Source organism: Panthera pardus, unplaced genomic scaffold (assembly GCF_024362965.1).
Source record: "Panthera pardus isolate Hobbes unplaced genomic scaffold, ASM2436296v1 HiC_scaffold_8, whole genome shotgun sequence".
Classification (NCBI taxonomy): domain Eukaryota; kingdom Metazoa; phylum Chordata; class Mammalia; order Carnivora; family Felidae; genus Panthera; species Panthera pardus.
The window spans coordinates 46,710,434-46,726,055 of record NW_026527013.1 but is presented as its reverse complement, the minus strand read 5'-3'; the positions used below and the strand labels follow the sequence as shown (position 1 = coordinate 46,726,055).

General features: G+C 37.8%; 1 protein-coding gene across 2 annotated transcripts in view; it reads left to right on the top strand.

The window, feature by feature from the left end:
• SUMF1 (sulfatase modifying factor 1) overlaps window positions 1-15,622 on the top strand; it is a 97,432-nt gene that overhangs the window by 74,853 nt on the left and 6,957 nt on the right. For both annotated transcript variants that reach the window (XM_019428758.2, XM_019428757.2), the window contains one exon: window positions 10,743-10,802. In XM_019428758.2, coding sequence (XP_019284303.2) covers window positions 10,743-10,802 — 60 coding nt within the window. The remainder of the gene's footprint in view (window positions 1-10,742; window positions 10,803-15,622) is intronic.

The following is a 15,622-nucleotide window of genomic DNA, read 5'->3' as shown; positions in this document are numbered from 1 at the left end:
TATTACTTGCTGAGTGCTTTATATGCATTATTTTATTTAATTTCCACATCCGTCCAATGAAGTAGGTACTATCATCATCTCCATTTTGCTGGGGAAGAACGTGGGATGCAGACGGGATACCTGATGAGACCTAGACTAGTCTCACAGTCAGGGTTAGAGCTATGACTTGGACCCAGGCAGGTAGTCTGGCTGCAGAGCTCATGCTTTTCATTAAGAGATAATATTTTCATTACGAGATGGTATTCCCTGGTGGCTCAGTTGGTTAAGCCTGCTTGGGATTTTCTCTCTGCTGCTCCCCTGCTTGTGCTCGTATACGCTCTCTCTCTCTGTCTCAAAATAAATAAAAATGTGTTATTTTTAAAAAAAGAGATGATAGAGGTGGATCTTGCAAGATAAATAGAAGTTTAATGGACAGTGGGGACTGGCATATAAGGTAGAAAGAATCTAGTATCAATGCGGGGACGTGAGAAACTTATTGTCCTGGGGGCTAATGATGAGAAATAATGTTGATAATGCAGGTATGACCAAAAAGACTTAGGGCCTAAAAAATACCTATTTTGGTTATCTAGAGCAGCTTTTTCATTGATAATTTTATGAGGTCTTTAAAAAGTCTCCTTGAAATCTTGAATAAGTGCAGGATATCCCATTTCTATTTTCTCAGTTCCAAAGATCTCAGATGGGGAGCTTCTGAACAAGCTGATCTCAAAAGCATTTTCTGATTTCAGACAACCTAGATTTTGCCATCCAGGAGTAAATCCACTGCTCCCACCTTTTCTGCTCAGCTCTGAGTCCCTTTAGTGTTAAAAGAAATCTGCTTGTTACTTTTAAACTGAATAGTATTTCCAAACCTGCTCCCACTGACAATAGTTGAAAGGCTAATAGTCAGCTAGCATCTGAATACCATTGGAGTGGTACCTCACTTATTTGGTTCATAAAAAGGATGATGGTTGTAAAAAGGAAAGTGTATGATGTGGTGGGTTAGCCATTTTTTGGAGGCTAACTCTTATTTCCTGCTTTAAAAATGTATTGTGCTATTTTGTAGTTAAGAATCGATTATAATGAGGAGGTAGTAAATGCAAAATAAAAGGTGCTTTTAGGTTTTAATGAACAGTGCTGTTGCTGAGTATCAGTGAAACAGATTTGTTTTTGTTTTTGTTTTTTAAATGAATAGGTAGTTTGTGGATGTGAATTTCAAAAGGTACACACTTTCATCCTGTATCTCAAATCCCTTCTTTCCTCTTCAAGCAACTTCAATTGTCCTTTAATGGCCCTTTTTATAAAGGGAGTCTATACTTGTATTAGCATATATGAGTGTGTTATTTTTTTTAGGATTTTGTTATGGAAATGCTAATTAGTAAGAGTAGAGAGAATGTTATCTTGCCAGTCATGATAGCAACTAGTGTGTGTGTGTGTGTGTGTGTGTGTGTGTGTGTATGTGTGTGCACATGAGCAGATAATCTAAATAAATGTTTACTTTTCACCTAAAAAATAATTAACATGCAAATTAACAAAGTTTAACCCATACTAAGGAAAAAGATTAGTTAGATAGAAACTGACTAGGCCCACATTTGGATTTAACAAAGACTTCAAAGCAGCTACTATATTTAAAGAACTAAAGGAAAATGTATTCAAAGATACAGTAGGAAATATGATGTGAGTCAACAGAGAATCACAATAGACAAATGCAAATGATTTAAAAAAAGTGAAATTTATGGAATTGAAAAATACAATAACTGAAATAAAATTTCCCTAGATTAACTCAGTAGATTAGAAATAGAAGAAGGAATCAGTGAACTTGAAGGTAAATCAAGAGAAATTTCCCAAGCCAAAGAATAGAGGGGGGAGAAAAATTGGACACAGATCAGTAGAGCACTGTGTGACAATATCAGGTGCTCCAACATAATTATGTAACACATGTATAATAGGAGTCCCAGATGGAGAGGAGGGAGAAAAAGGGACAAAATATTTCTGAAGAAATTGTTTAAATACCAAATTTGATGAAAATTATCTGAGGGGCGCCTGGGTGGCGCAGTCGGTTAAGCGTCCGACTTCAGCCAGGTCACGATCTCGCGGTCCGTGAGTTCGAGCCCCGCGTCAGGCTCTGGGCTGATGGCTCGGAGCCTGGAGCCTGTTTCCGATTCTGTGTCTCCCTCTCTCTCTGCCCCTCCCCCCTTCATGCTCTGTCTCTCTCTGTCCCAAAAATAAATAAAAAACCTTGAAAAAAAAAATTAAAAAAAAAAAAAAAAAAAGAAAATTATCTGAAAAATCCAAAAAGTTGAAATAACTTCAATTTGGATGAACACAAAGAAGAATACACCTAGACAAATCATAGTTACACTATTGAAAAACAAAGATAATATTTTGAAAGTAGAAAGAGGAAGCCCCTTAACACATATAGGGCAAGAATAATGTGACTAATGGCTGATTTCTCATCAGAAACAATGGAAGCCCGAAGATGGTGTAGTGATAGATCCCAAGTGCTGAAAAAAACCATCAACTAAGAATTCTGTGTCCAACAAAACTATCCTTTAAAAATGAAGATGAAGGAGGTTTTTCTTCTGGTTCTGGCAAAGTGGAGGAGACATACATTTCCCTGTTCCTCCCACTAAATGTAATTAAAACTCTGGATACTACAAATAAAATAAATGTAAGAAAGGTGAAAAGAAGGGTGCCTGGGTGGGTCAGTCGGTTGGGTGTCCAACTCTTGATCTCAGCTGGGGTCACAATCTCGCAGTTTATGTGTTTGAGTCCTGCATCAGGCTCTAAGCTGACAGTGTGGAGCCTGCTTGGAATTCTCTCTCCCTCCCTCACTGCCCTTACCCCACTCGTGTTCTCTCTCTCTCTCTCTCTCTCTCTCTCTGAATGAATAAATAAATAAATAAATAAGATAGGTGAAAAAAAGGAAGAGTACCTGTGGACCTTAGAAATGAAATGGTAGTGAGTTACATGCATTTTCTTTTGATCCATATGTCTCAGAATTGGAGCTGAGGAAACCAGCAACCTACAAATGCCAGCAGATATAAAGTCCCAAGGAAAGCCTGCTCTATCTAGTTAAAAGAGAAAATAGGAAAGGGGTAGTCTAACCATACAGAAAACTTTTAGGCAGTAACCACTTTATTCCATCCAAACACTGCATAAAAAATCGTGTTCTCATCCAAGCCTGCAAAGTCCATGTGGAGAGCCTAGACTTGCACCCTCATGAGTCTGTGTTGAGGTGCCTTAATACCCCCACCAGGGTGGCATCAGAGAAGGTAAAGTAAGGACAAGGCCTTTCATCATTGCTAAGCAGTAATACCGCCACCCTCACTGTGGTGTAAGTGGAGCTTTGTGGGGAACCAGAGCTCTCCCCTCCATGTACCAGTAAATAACGAGAGTCTCTCCTGAGGTGTCAGTGGAAGCCATGTGGGGAACCTGGATTTCTACTTTCACCTGGCAATAATGAGATGGCTCCCTCCCTCCCTTCCCCTGCCAGTGTGGGTCATAGAAAGCCAGGTGAAACAGCACAGTTAAATAAGATTCAGAGGCTTGCAACATAATAAAAATGTATTCAGGTTTCAACTGAATAATCATTTAATCATACCCAGAACCAAACGAAAGAAACAATAGATGCTAACACTAAGATGGCAGAGGTTTTAGAATTTTCCACCAAAGATTTTAAAGCAGCCATGATAAAGATTCTTCAGTGAGCAATTAAGAACGTGCTTGAAACAAATGAAAGAAAAATGGAAAGCTTCGGGAAAGAAATAGAAGATATAAATGAGAACCAAATGAAAAATTTAGAGCTGAAAAATAGAATAACCAAAATAAAAGCTTTATGAATGGGCTCAAAAGTAGAATAGGAGGGACAGAATAGCAACAGCAAGAACAACAACAACAAAATCAGTGAACTGGAGACTAGAATAAAAGAAAGTACCCATTCTGAACAACAGAAGAAAAAAGAGAAAATAAGCAAACGAATGAGCCTCAGGGACCTATGTAACTTTAACAAAAGATCTAACATTTGTGTCATGGCAGTCCTGGAGGAGAGAAGGAAGAGGGTGGGGCTGAGGGAGCACTCAAAGTAGTTACTGGATGCATACCTCCCAGACTGAGGAAAGACTTAAACCTGTAGGTTCAAGAAGTTAAGTGAACCCTAAACAGGACTGTCCCAAAGAAATCCATACCAAGACATCATAATTAAACTGCTGAAAATAAAAGACAAAAATATTGAAAGAAGGCAGAGGAAAGAATACCTTACCTATAGGGAAAAAGTCAAATCAAATGACAGTGGACTTCTCATCAGAGATCCTAATAAAGGCCCGAGGAAATGGCATGATAGTTTTAAAGCGTTTTCTCTCATGTTTTAAAAATTTTGTTTGATGGTTGAAGCAGAAATTATAGCATAGTCTGATGTGTTTCTAAATGTATTTAGAAGAAGTCTTTCATACATTATTTTTTTAATGTTTATTTTCGAGAGAGAGAGAGAGAGAGTGGGGAAGGGCAGAGAGAGAGGGAGAAACAGAATCCAAAGCAGGCTTCAAACTCGGAGCTGTCAGCATAGAGCCTGACTTGTGGCTCATGCTCACTAACCTTGAGATCTTGACCTGAGCCAAAGTCAGATGCTTAACCAACTGAGCCACCCAGGTGCCCCCATACAATTACATTATAAACAGGGGAGGCTAAAGGGATATAAAAGGAGATACGTTTTCTATGTTTCACTGGAACTGGTAAAATAACACCAGTAGACTCTGATGTTTTATATCATCACAGTTTTATATATATGTTTACATGTCACATATATATCTGTAATGTAGATATAAATGATAAGATATAAACTGTGATTTACATATAAAACTGTGATCTATATATAAAACTGTGATAATATACATGTATACACACACACACACACACACACATATATAAATGTACACTCAAAACTCTATAGGTAAGTAAAAATGGATTTCTTAACAAAAATGTTTAGGTAATATATAGGAAGACAGGAAAAAGCAAACAGAAACAAAATCATAGAGAACTGACAGAAAAACAACAAAATGGTAGATTTAAGTTCTAACATATCAATAATTTCATTAAAAGTACATGCTCTAAATATATCAGTTAAGAGACAGATTGGCAGTGGGGACTAAAAAATATAACCTAATTATATACTGTCTACAAGAAACTCATTTAAAATATAACGATATAAGTGGATTGAAAACAAAATGTTGGGGGACACCTGGGTGGCTCAGTTAGTTAAGCGTCCAACTTCGGCTCAGGTCATAATCTCATGGTTCGTGAGTTTGAGCCCTGCGTTGGACTCCGTGCTGACAGCTCAGAGCCTGGAGCTTGCTTCGGATTCTGTGTGTCCCTCTCTCTATGCCCCTCCTCTGTTAGCACTCTGTCTGTCTCTCAAAAACAAATAAACCTTAAAAAAAAATAAAATGTTGGGACAAGAGATACAAACATTAATCAAAAGAAAGCAGGAATGGCTATATTAATACATAAAGTAGACTTCAAAAAATTTTTCATGTTTACTTTTGAGAGAGACAGACATAGTGTGAGCAGGGGAGGGGCAGAGAAAGAAGGAGGCAATTTGAAGCAGGCTCCAGGCTCTGAGCTGTCAGCATAGGACATGGGGCTTGAACCCATGAACCATGAGATCATGACCTGAGCTGAAGTTGGAAGCTTAAATGACTGAGCCACCCACACACTCCTATAAAGTAGACTTTAAAGCAAAGCAAGTTTCCAGAGTCAAGGAAGGGTATTCTATAGTGATAAAATGGTTAATCCAACAAGAGGAAATAGAAATACTTAAGAATTTTTTTTTAATGTTTATTTTTGAGAGAGACAGAGAGAGACAGAGTGCAAGCAGGGGAGGGGCAGAGAGAGAGGGAGACACAGAATCTGAAGCAGGCTCTAGGCTCTGAGCTGTCAGCACAGAGCCTGATATGGGGCTCTAACTCATGGTCCATGACCTGAGCCAAAGTCAGATGCTTAACTGACTGAGCCACCCAGGTGTCCCAGGAAATAGTAATACTAAATGTGTATATACCATTGAATACAGCTGAGACATATGAAGCAAAAACTAATTTAACAGAACATTCAAAGAAGAAATAGACCAATCCACAATTGTAGCTGGAAACTTTCATGCCCCTTTCTCAACAATCAATAGTATAATTACATAGAAAATCAGCAAGGACATAAAATAACAGTGATACAATCAGTGGATAGGATCTAACCAAGATTTCTAGAACAATTACCCTACAACAGCAGAATGTCCATTCAAGTAGTCATGGAAAATATACCAATGGAGACCACATCCCACACCATCATATAAACCTCAGTACATTTAAAAAGTTTTAATTGTATAAAGTATAGTCTCCAGCAACAGTGGAGTCACACTGGAAATCCATAACAAATAAAATAGGAAAATCTCCAAACACTTAGAAACTAAACAACACACTTCTAAATAATCCATGGGTCATAGGGCAAGCCTCGAGGTAAATCAAACAGTGCACTGAACTGAATGAGAATGAAGACGTAGATGAATGTGTTACCAGCGAGGAGTGGCCCACGTGGCATCCTCCTGTGCTCCAGGGTCAGATGCTCGCTCCGGGTAACCAACTCCCCACTGGGACACCATGTATAAGAAAATCAGAATAAATGCTTGATTCCGTGTTATGTTCTAAGCAAAAGTGATAGTGCAATAGAGTCTTACAGAAATGCCTCATGCCTCATTCTTTTTAATAGCTGTTCAGTAGTCCACACTGTGGGCTTTATCAAACAGCATGTTTAATAGTAGTGCTTTTTGACTCTTTGCTGACTGATGAAAATTTGTCCAACTCTGTCCTTTCTGTTTTTTCCCTTGTCATTGTGTTGGGTATAAAAAGGAGGGACAGGGAAGTGTCTCTCCTGACTACACAAAATGTCGTTGTTAGTTCTCTTATGAAATACATCTTGGCAGGCCTTGAGCACATTGGCCACCTTCCTTCCTGCAGGCTTGTTTCTCATTCAATAAGCCAGTCGTACTGATGAGGGTTCTGTGGTATCTTGTGTGGATTTTTCATTATTGATGGCCTTCATGCCTTCCTACATGTTTTGAATGAAGATAGATTCCCCTGCACTAACACTCAGAGATTGCTTCTTTATCTCTTTTCCTGAGAACTTTAGCTGCACCTTGGCCTTTTGGGATTATTGAGGCAGACATTTAGAACTTGCAGTTTTGGGGGCACCTGGGTGGTTCAGTCGGTAAAGCAACTGACTCTGGATTTTGGCTTAGGTCATGATTTCACAGTTGGTGAGATCAAGTCCTAAAAGTTTGTTAGTGTAACATTAAGCATTTAAGGCCATGGAAATACTGCGACCCTGCAGTGGAATGAAGAATAGACAGTGGCTTAGTCTGTGACCATTTCTAAGTACCTGGAAATGCTTAGAAAACATGAACTTATGACCACATAGTTAAAATTTGTAAGTCAACCCAAAGCTATCTACACATTCAATGCAATCCCAATCAAAATTGCACCAGCATTCTTCTCGAAACTAGAATAAGGAATCCTAAAATTCATATGGAACCACAAAAGGCCCCGAATAGCCAAATTAATTTTGAAGAAGAAGACTAACGCAGGAGGCATCACAATCCCAGACTTTAGCCTCTACTACAAAGCTGTCATCATCAAGACAGCATGGTATTGGCACAAAAACAGACACATAGACCAATGGAATAGAATAGAAACCCCAGAACTAGATCCACAAATATATAGCCAACTAATCTTTGACAAAGCAGGAAAGAACATCCAATGGAAAAAAGACAGTCTAACAAATGGTGCTGGGGGAACTGGACAGCAACATGCAGAAGGTTGAAACTAGACCACTTTCTCACACCATTCACAAAAATAAACTCAAAATGGATAAAGGACCTGAATGTGAGACAGGAAACCATCAAAACCCTAGAGGAGAAAGCAGGAAAAGAGCTCTCTGACCTCAGCCGTAGCAATCTCTTACTCGACACATCCCCAAAGGCAAGGGAATTAAAAGCAAAAGTGAATTACTGGGACCTTATGAAGATAAAAAGCTTCTGCACAGCAAAGGAAACAACCAACAAAACTAAAAGACAACCAACGGAATGGGAGAAGATATTTGCAAATGACATATTGGACAAAGGGTTAGTATCCAAAATCTATAAAGAGCTCACCAAACTCCACACCCAAAAAACAAATAATCCAGTGAAGAAATGGGCAGAAAACATGAATAGACACTTCTCTAAAGAAGACATCCAGATGGCCAACAGGCACATGAAAAGATGCTCAACGTTGCTTCTCATCAGGGAAATACAAATCAAAACCACACTCAGATATCACCTCACGCCAGTCAGAGTGGCCAAAATGAACAAATCAGGAGACTATAGATGCTGGAGAGGATGTGGAGAAACAGGAACCCTCTTGCACTGTTGGTGGGAATGCAAACTGGTACAGCCACTCTGGAAAACAGTGTGGAGGTTCCTCAAAAAATTAAAAATAGATCTACCCTATGACCCAGCAATAGCACTGCTAGGAATTTACCCAAGAGATACAGGAGTACTGATGCATAGGGGCACTTGTACCCCAATGTTTATAGCAGCACTCTCAACAATAGCCAAATTATGGAAAGAGCCTAAATGTCCATCAACTGATGAATGGATAAAGAAATTGTGGTTTATATACACAATGGAGTACTACGTGCCAATGAGAAAGAATGAAATATGGCCCTTTGTAGGAACGTGGATGGAACTGGAGAGTGTGATGCTAAGTGAAATAAGCCATACAGAGAAAGACAGATACCATATGGTTTCACTCTTATGTGGATCCTGAGAAACTTAACAGAAACCCATGGGGGAGGGGAAGGAAAAAAAAAAAGAGGTTAGAGTGGAAGAGAGCCAAAGCATAAGAGACTCTTAAAAATTGAGAACAAACTGAGGGTTGATGGGGGGTGGGAGGAAGGGGAGGGTGGGTGATGGGTATTGAGGAGGGCACCTTTTGGGATGAGCACTGGGTGTTGTATGGAAACCAATTTGACAATAAATTTCATATATTGAAAAAATTAAAAAAAATTGTTAACTTCAAAAAAAAAATTTGCAAGTCAGTGTGTTAACCATGCTTGGAGAAAACATGATTCTTTTAACTTCTGCCACTTTTGTCTGAGCCCTTGACACTAGACAAGTAGTTGTCAAGAAAAAGGAAAACTAAGATAGGCAGCATTATTCAACCGTCTCTTGTGTTCAGTAGACAAAAAGTAGGCAGCTGTGTGATTAGTTGATTTTTTTTGCATAATAGGGGAAAAGCAAAAAGATCCTTTTAGCCCCCAAACTTCCCGTATGTGGTTCTGGTTTGTAGGAGGTTATTGGTACTTCTCAGATGTTCTTTGCATGGCTAATCTGATGTTGAGGCCCTTTTATCCTGGCAGCTAAAGTTTAAGGATGTTCATTTCCAGTGCACTTCTATCCAAAGCTCTCCTTAGAAAAAATAGTCTTACCTCTTGGCTGGCTGTTTCTGGCTTCAATTTTCATTACAGTGGTAGTCACTGTGTGTTCTTGCCTCCTCTTAGGGATTGTCCAATTTCCTCCATTTCTGGTCTCTAAACAGGGAGTGTAATGGACTCAAACCAGCTGCCTGGGTGTGAATCCTTGTTCTGCCACTTGCTTAACTTACATCAGAAGTTGTTATGGAGGGGTGCCTGGGTGACTCAGTCAGTTAAGTGTCTGGCTTTGGCTCAGGTCATGATCTCACGGTTCATGAGTTCAAGCCCTGTGTCCGGGCTCTGTGCTGACACTTCAGAGCCTGGAGCCTGCTTCAGATTCCGTGTCTCCCTCTCTTTCTGCCCCTCCTCACTCACATTTTGTCTCCCTCAAAAATAAACAAACATTAAAAAAAAAAAAAAAAAAAGATGTTGTTATAGAGAGGGGTACCTGGCTGGCTCAGTTGGTGGAGCATGTGACTCTTGATCTTGGGGTTGTGAGTTTGAGCCCCATGTTGAGTACAGAGATTACTTAAAACTAAAATCTTAAAAAAAAGTTGTTACGGAGATTGCATGGGTTAATATTTGCATCCATGCTTGGCTCATAGTAAGCACTATATAAATCTTTTTGGAAAAGATAAACTGTGTTCTATATCTTGATTGTGGTGGTGGTTACTTGCCTATACATTTGTCAAAATTCATCAGGCATGTGCATTTAAAAAGGCTTAAAAAGGTTAAAGTTTACTGTACGTAAATTATACCTCAATTAACCTGACCTAAATTTTTTTTAAAAGATAAAAGGCAAATTTCTTCAGTCAGCAAAGGGTTTACTAGCTGTTACACAGTAGGATTATAAAAACATAATTCAAAGAGACTAGCCAGTCTAGTTGAACAAGTCAGTTGTTATGCAGGATAAATTTGCATATTAACTTGAGAAGGTGATATAAAAGATACTGCCAAGCAGCTTGTTAGTCATCTAGGTGAGAAATGCTATTACAGGGGTTTAGAGGTGAGATTGCTTACTATAGTCATAAAGATTTTATCAAAGTGGGAACCTGAGCGGGACCTTAAAGGGTGGGTAGGATTTGGAGAGGTGGGCATTTGGGAAGGTGCATGGGTTCAGGGTGCATGGGTTCACGGGTTTTCTGCCCACAGGTGGAAAAGCATGTAGAAAGTTAAGGCAGCCGTGGAAGAGCTGGTTGGACTAAAATGAACTCTCGGCCAGTCTGTGAGGAGCATCTGTGTTCTCTGGGCTAACGAGTTCTCTTAATCCACAGAAAGGCCCCCCTTCTGGGAAAGACCGGGTGAAGAAAGGTGGATCCTACATGTGCCATAAGGTGAGTCAAGTCATTACATTCTGTTTTGGTGTACTCACAGCTCATTAATGGAACCACTGTCATTAGCCCTAAAATGTCCCATCACTTCTGTGAATATATACCTATCTTCATCAAAACCAAAAAAAAAAAAAAAAAAAAAATAGTCATCTCAAATTTGGACACAGGCATGGGGAAAAACAGCAGAGGTTGTGAATCTTTTGTTAACCAAATTCCATCTGTTGAAACTTGATCCCTTTGAGAGACCTTTATTGTCCCCTGAACCAGGGTGGGCTATATACTATTTCCAGCATGCTTATTTGGAAGTACACCCTTAATTAATTTGAGATTATATCTGGATACTCTGTGGAGATTAAGGTAGGGTTAGAAATGGAGGGTGGATTGTGCTGTACTGGAATGGAAACATCACAAATGTTCTAGGTATAATGGGTGTGCTCTATGAAATAAGCATCAATCTCAGAGAGTGTTTATTGCTCTTTGGGCTATGATTTCAGTGTCAGAACTGGTTGTTCTTGGGTAGTCAGCGTGAGTTGGTGTTTCATGAATAACCTTTTTAAGGAGTTTGGAAATTGAATACCACCTCTCCCTTTTTTCTTTAAATCATATATTTTTAGTATCTCCAACACTTGAGCTTCTTTCTATCCCTATGCAAAGATGGCATTTTGCAGATGGTTATTACAAGAAGTTTCCTATGGTAATTCAGTCAGTCCAGGCAGTTAGAGACTTAAAACAACCTATCAGGGCTCCACGTTAAGTTACTAATTTAACGATGGATGTACTATCAAACTTTACCTTAAAACTGTGGTTCTCAAACTTTATTGCATGTTATAATCATCTGGGATCCATAAAAAAGACTGTTGCCTGTTTCCCCACTCACTTCATTTTGATTTCTCTGGAGTGTGGCCTGGGCTTCAGGATTTTAAAGGTCTCAAGGGGTTTAAAACATTCTGCAAAGTTTGGAAACCACTAGTCTATAGAGAATCTCTGGGGGTGCCTGGGTGGCTCAGTCAGTCGAGCATCTGATTTTGATTCAGGTCATGATCTTGCAGTTTGTGGTTTCAAGCCTCACCTCGGGTTCTGTGCTGACAGCTCAGAGCCTGGAGCCTGCTTCAGATTCTATGTCTCCCTTTCTGTCTGCTCCTCCCCACTCACACTCTGTCTTTCTCTCAAAAATAAATAAACATAAAAAAATGTTTTTAAGAGAATCTCTGTAGATTGTGTGTCTTCTGTATTTCTTAAAATTTTTAATCCAGTTATTTAAGCGAGGTTTATAATTGAGTTTATTTTATGCTTTACACCTACATTTATAACAAGATGCATAGAAATTTATCTTTACAATTCCAATTTTAACTTGAAATGAAAACATTGCCCTAGGTCATCCAGTACTTTTAAATGTTCACATACATTAGTCTTTAGTCCCAGATTTTTTCTCTTATTCAAGCTGTTACTACAAATATATTGAATCCTCTTACTGGGGAAATGGAATTCCATGAAAAGCAGGTGAATTTCTCTTTGAAGAATAGTATCTCAAAACCTTAATTACCTCCAGTTGTGTTTCTGACATATGGCACTTTTAAAAATTGAGAATCCATTTACTCTGTAAGAATTGAGGACCAGAAGATTTTCCCTCAAGAAAGTAAGAGAAAATGAAGCTTGTAAAAAACATTTAAGTGTGAACACTAAATGTATTTCATTGCCATTGCATATGAATGTGTTTACTTTAACATTTAATATTATTTGCTTATTTTAAATCTGTATTTTCATAAGCTTCTCAGTTTATTATTTTAAAATATTTTTTAACCTAATACATGTTTTTAATAAATAAATTTACGTGGTATAATTGGTTTATCTTGTGTTCTGCAACCTTTGTTAACTCATTTGTACTAGTAATGTTTTTGTAGATTCTGTTGGTTTTTCTGCATAGCTGGTTATATCATCTGTGAATATAGACAATTTTACTTCTTTTAAAATATTTATTACTTTTTTCTTGCCGTATTGCATTAGCTAGAACCTTCAGTATAGTATTGAATATGACTGGTAAGAACAGACTTTTTTGCCTCATTTTTAATCTTAAGGGGATAAAAAATCAACTTTTCAAAATTAGTTATATCAGCTATAGTGTTTTCAGAGATGTTCTGTATAAGTTCAAGGAAGTTTCCTTCTATTCCTAGCTTCTTGAGAATTTTTATCAAAAATAGATATAAATTTTGCTGGATGCCTTTTCTGCAGCTGTTGAGATGTTTGTATGGTTTTTCTTTTTCACTCTGTTAATATGGTAAATACATTCATAGATTTTCAGTTTTCAAATGTTAAACCATCTTTGCCTTCCTAGAGTGTGCTAATTTAGGTATGATGTATTATCCTTTTTAAAAATATGGATTCAGTTTGTTAAAATGTTGAGCATTTTTGCATATATGTTCATGATTGGTATTGGTCTCTTGTTTTCTTGTCGGGTTTTGGTATCAGTGTACTGTTGGATTTATACATTGAATTGGTAAATATTCCCTTATCTTCAATTTTCTGGAATAGTTCATGTAGAATTAGCAGTATTTCTTCCTTAAATGTTTGATAGAATTCCCCCACCCCAGGGAAACCATTTAGGAGTAGAGTTGTAACCATAAAATTAATTTAGTTAATAGCTACAAGGTTATGCAGATTATATTTCCTCTTGATTAATCTCTGGGAATTTGTGTCTTTAAGGAATTTGTTCATTTCATCTGAGTTGTTGAATTTATTGGCAAAATCTCTGCCCTGCTGTTTGTCCATTTATATTTAATGTGATTATTGATATGGCTGAATTTAAATTTGCCCTTTTGATATTTTTAGTCTTTTTTGTCTCATCTGTTTCTTTTCTCTCTGTTTTTGACCTCTTGGTTAAGCATTTGTTATCGCTCCATTCTCTCTCCTTTGGTTTATTAGCTAAAACTCTTTGTCTTAAAATTTTAGGGTTTCATTTAGAGCTTATATTACATATCTTTAGCTTTTCTTAATCTACTTGCAAGATAAATTTTAATTTAGTTATGCTCAGAGTGATAGAGTATTCTAGAAGAGGAATAGCAGAGTAACAAAACATGGTTAGATCCATGGGATTTTTCAGAAAAAAAAAACAAACAAAAAACAGTAGCTCTAGGATCTTGGTCAAGTTAATTGTAGATGATGGAGGTAATTAACATCAGTCTGTCAGGAGAAACAACACAGTGTTGGCTGTGAATTGCTTTCAGAGCACTTATCCTTTCCACTAGATTAAGAGTGGCAGCTACAATTAAATTATTGAGCTATAGACTCTGAAATTAGATCTGAGTTGGAGTTCTGTAACTTCTTGCTAGTGTGTTGTCTTAGGAAAATTAGTTAACCTTTCTCAGCCTCAGTTTTCACGTTTGTAAAATGCACACCATAATTGCACCTACTGTATGGTTCTTATGAGTAAAGAATGGACCAAGTATATAAGCATGACTAATACCATCATCATTAACCATCATGTTTGTTATCATTAGATTGTTTTTTCCCCTCTCCTTTTGAATAAGGAGCCAACCAATGAACTAACTTGAGAGGCAGAATTCTTGAAATGATTCTTTCGGCATAGATGAAGATCAGTAAAAGAAAGGAAATTGCTGTAAAGAAAAAAAAAAAATGTTGAAGTTCATTTCGAAAAAAAATCACCCTGCTTAGAAGAGGACTTACTTTTGATCATGGACCAGAGCTAGTTGGCATGATTAAAGTAAGCTCTGATGATTATTCATAACTTTTTGAAAGTCCATCTGAAGTACAGCTTTAGTAATGAGAAGAGAGCACAGAATGAAAAACTATGAGTCAACACAGCATTGGGTTAAGAGCCTAGACTCTGAAATGGGATTGAAAAGGCTTGGATCCACCACTTACAAAACCGGGTGACCCTGGGCACACTATTAGCATCTCTGTGCCTCAATTTTTCCTGTGTATACAATGCAGATGTGAATAATACCTTCCTCAGAGGATTAGTGGAAGGACTAAGTGAATTAATACATGTGAATTTTTTAGAACAGTTCATATAGTAAGTACTCAAGAAATATTAGCTGTTGTTCTTGGATGTTGTTAGACTAATCCCTGTGGGGTATTTATCCCAACTCATAATATGGAGGAAATCCTCACTCTCCTGCCATTTTACACCAAGATTACTAAGAAAGCAGTTGATTTAGTTGTCAATGGCAAGAGCAGTGGATGTGAAATTGAGAGACCAGGATTCTGCTGAGGTGATTTTATATAATGATTTCTTTTTTTTCACAATGAGCTATAATTTCCTTAAAACTTCCCTTTATTCCTGAAAGTTGTCTTCTCATAAAAACCATATTGCTGTCCCACTTGACTTCAGAGCCCCAAGGCTGGTAAGTCATTATCTTAAATGGATTGTTTCTGAGTCCAGGATCACATTCTTAGTGTAGATATTGAGATCAGTTTTACACAATAATTATCCATTTTAATGAAAAGGGGCTAATACAGGTCCTTGCCACTACCTGTGTTCTTAATTAGCAAAATGACCCATATTTCAGCCACTCAAAGACCTAACATCATTAATAACCATTTTTGGTGCTAAAAGTAGAGTTGGAAAAAAAGGAAAAGCAATGAGGACATTAAAATCAGGCCATTTTCTGCTTTAAATATGTGTCCCATTAGTTGCCCATTATTCGAATTTAAAATGAACTACTTATTAGTAAATGTTTGCTGAGTGAATGAGTTCATTTGAAATGGAATGGTGATGTGAACGGTCTCTCTTATGGTGGTCCTGATCTCCCAAACTTTAACTTACAGTGAGCCTTGCTTTTTAGGGCTCAGTTCTTCACAGCCAT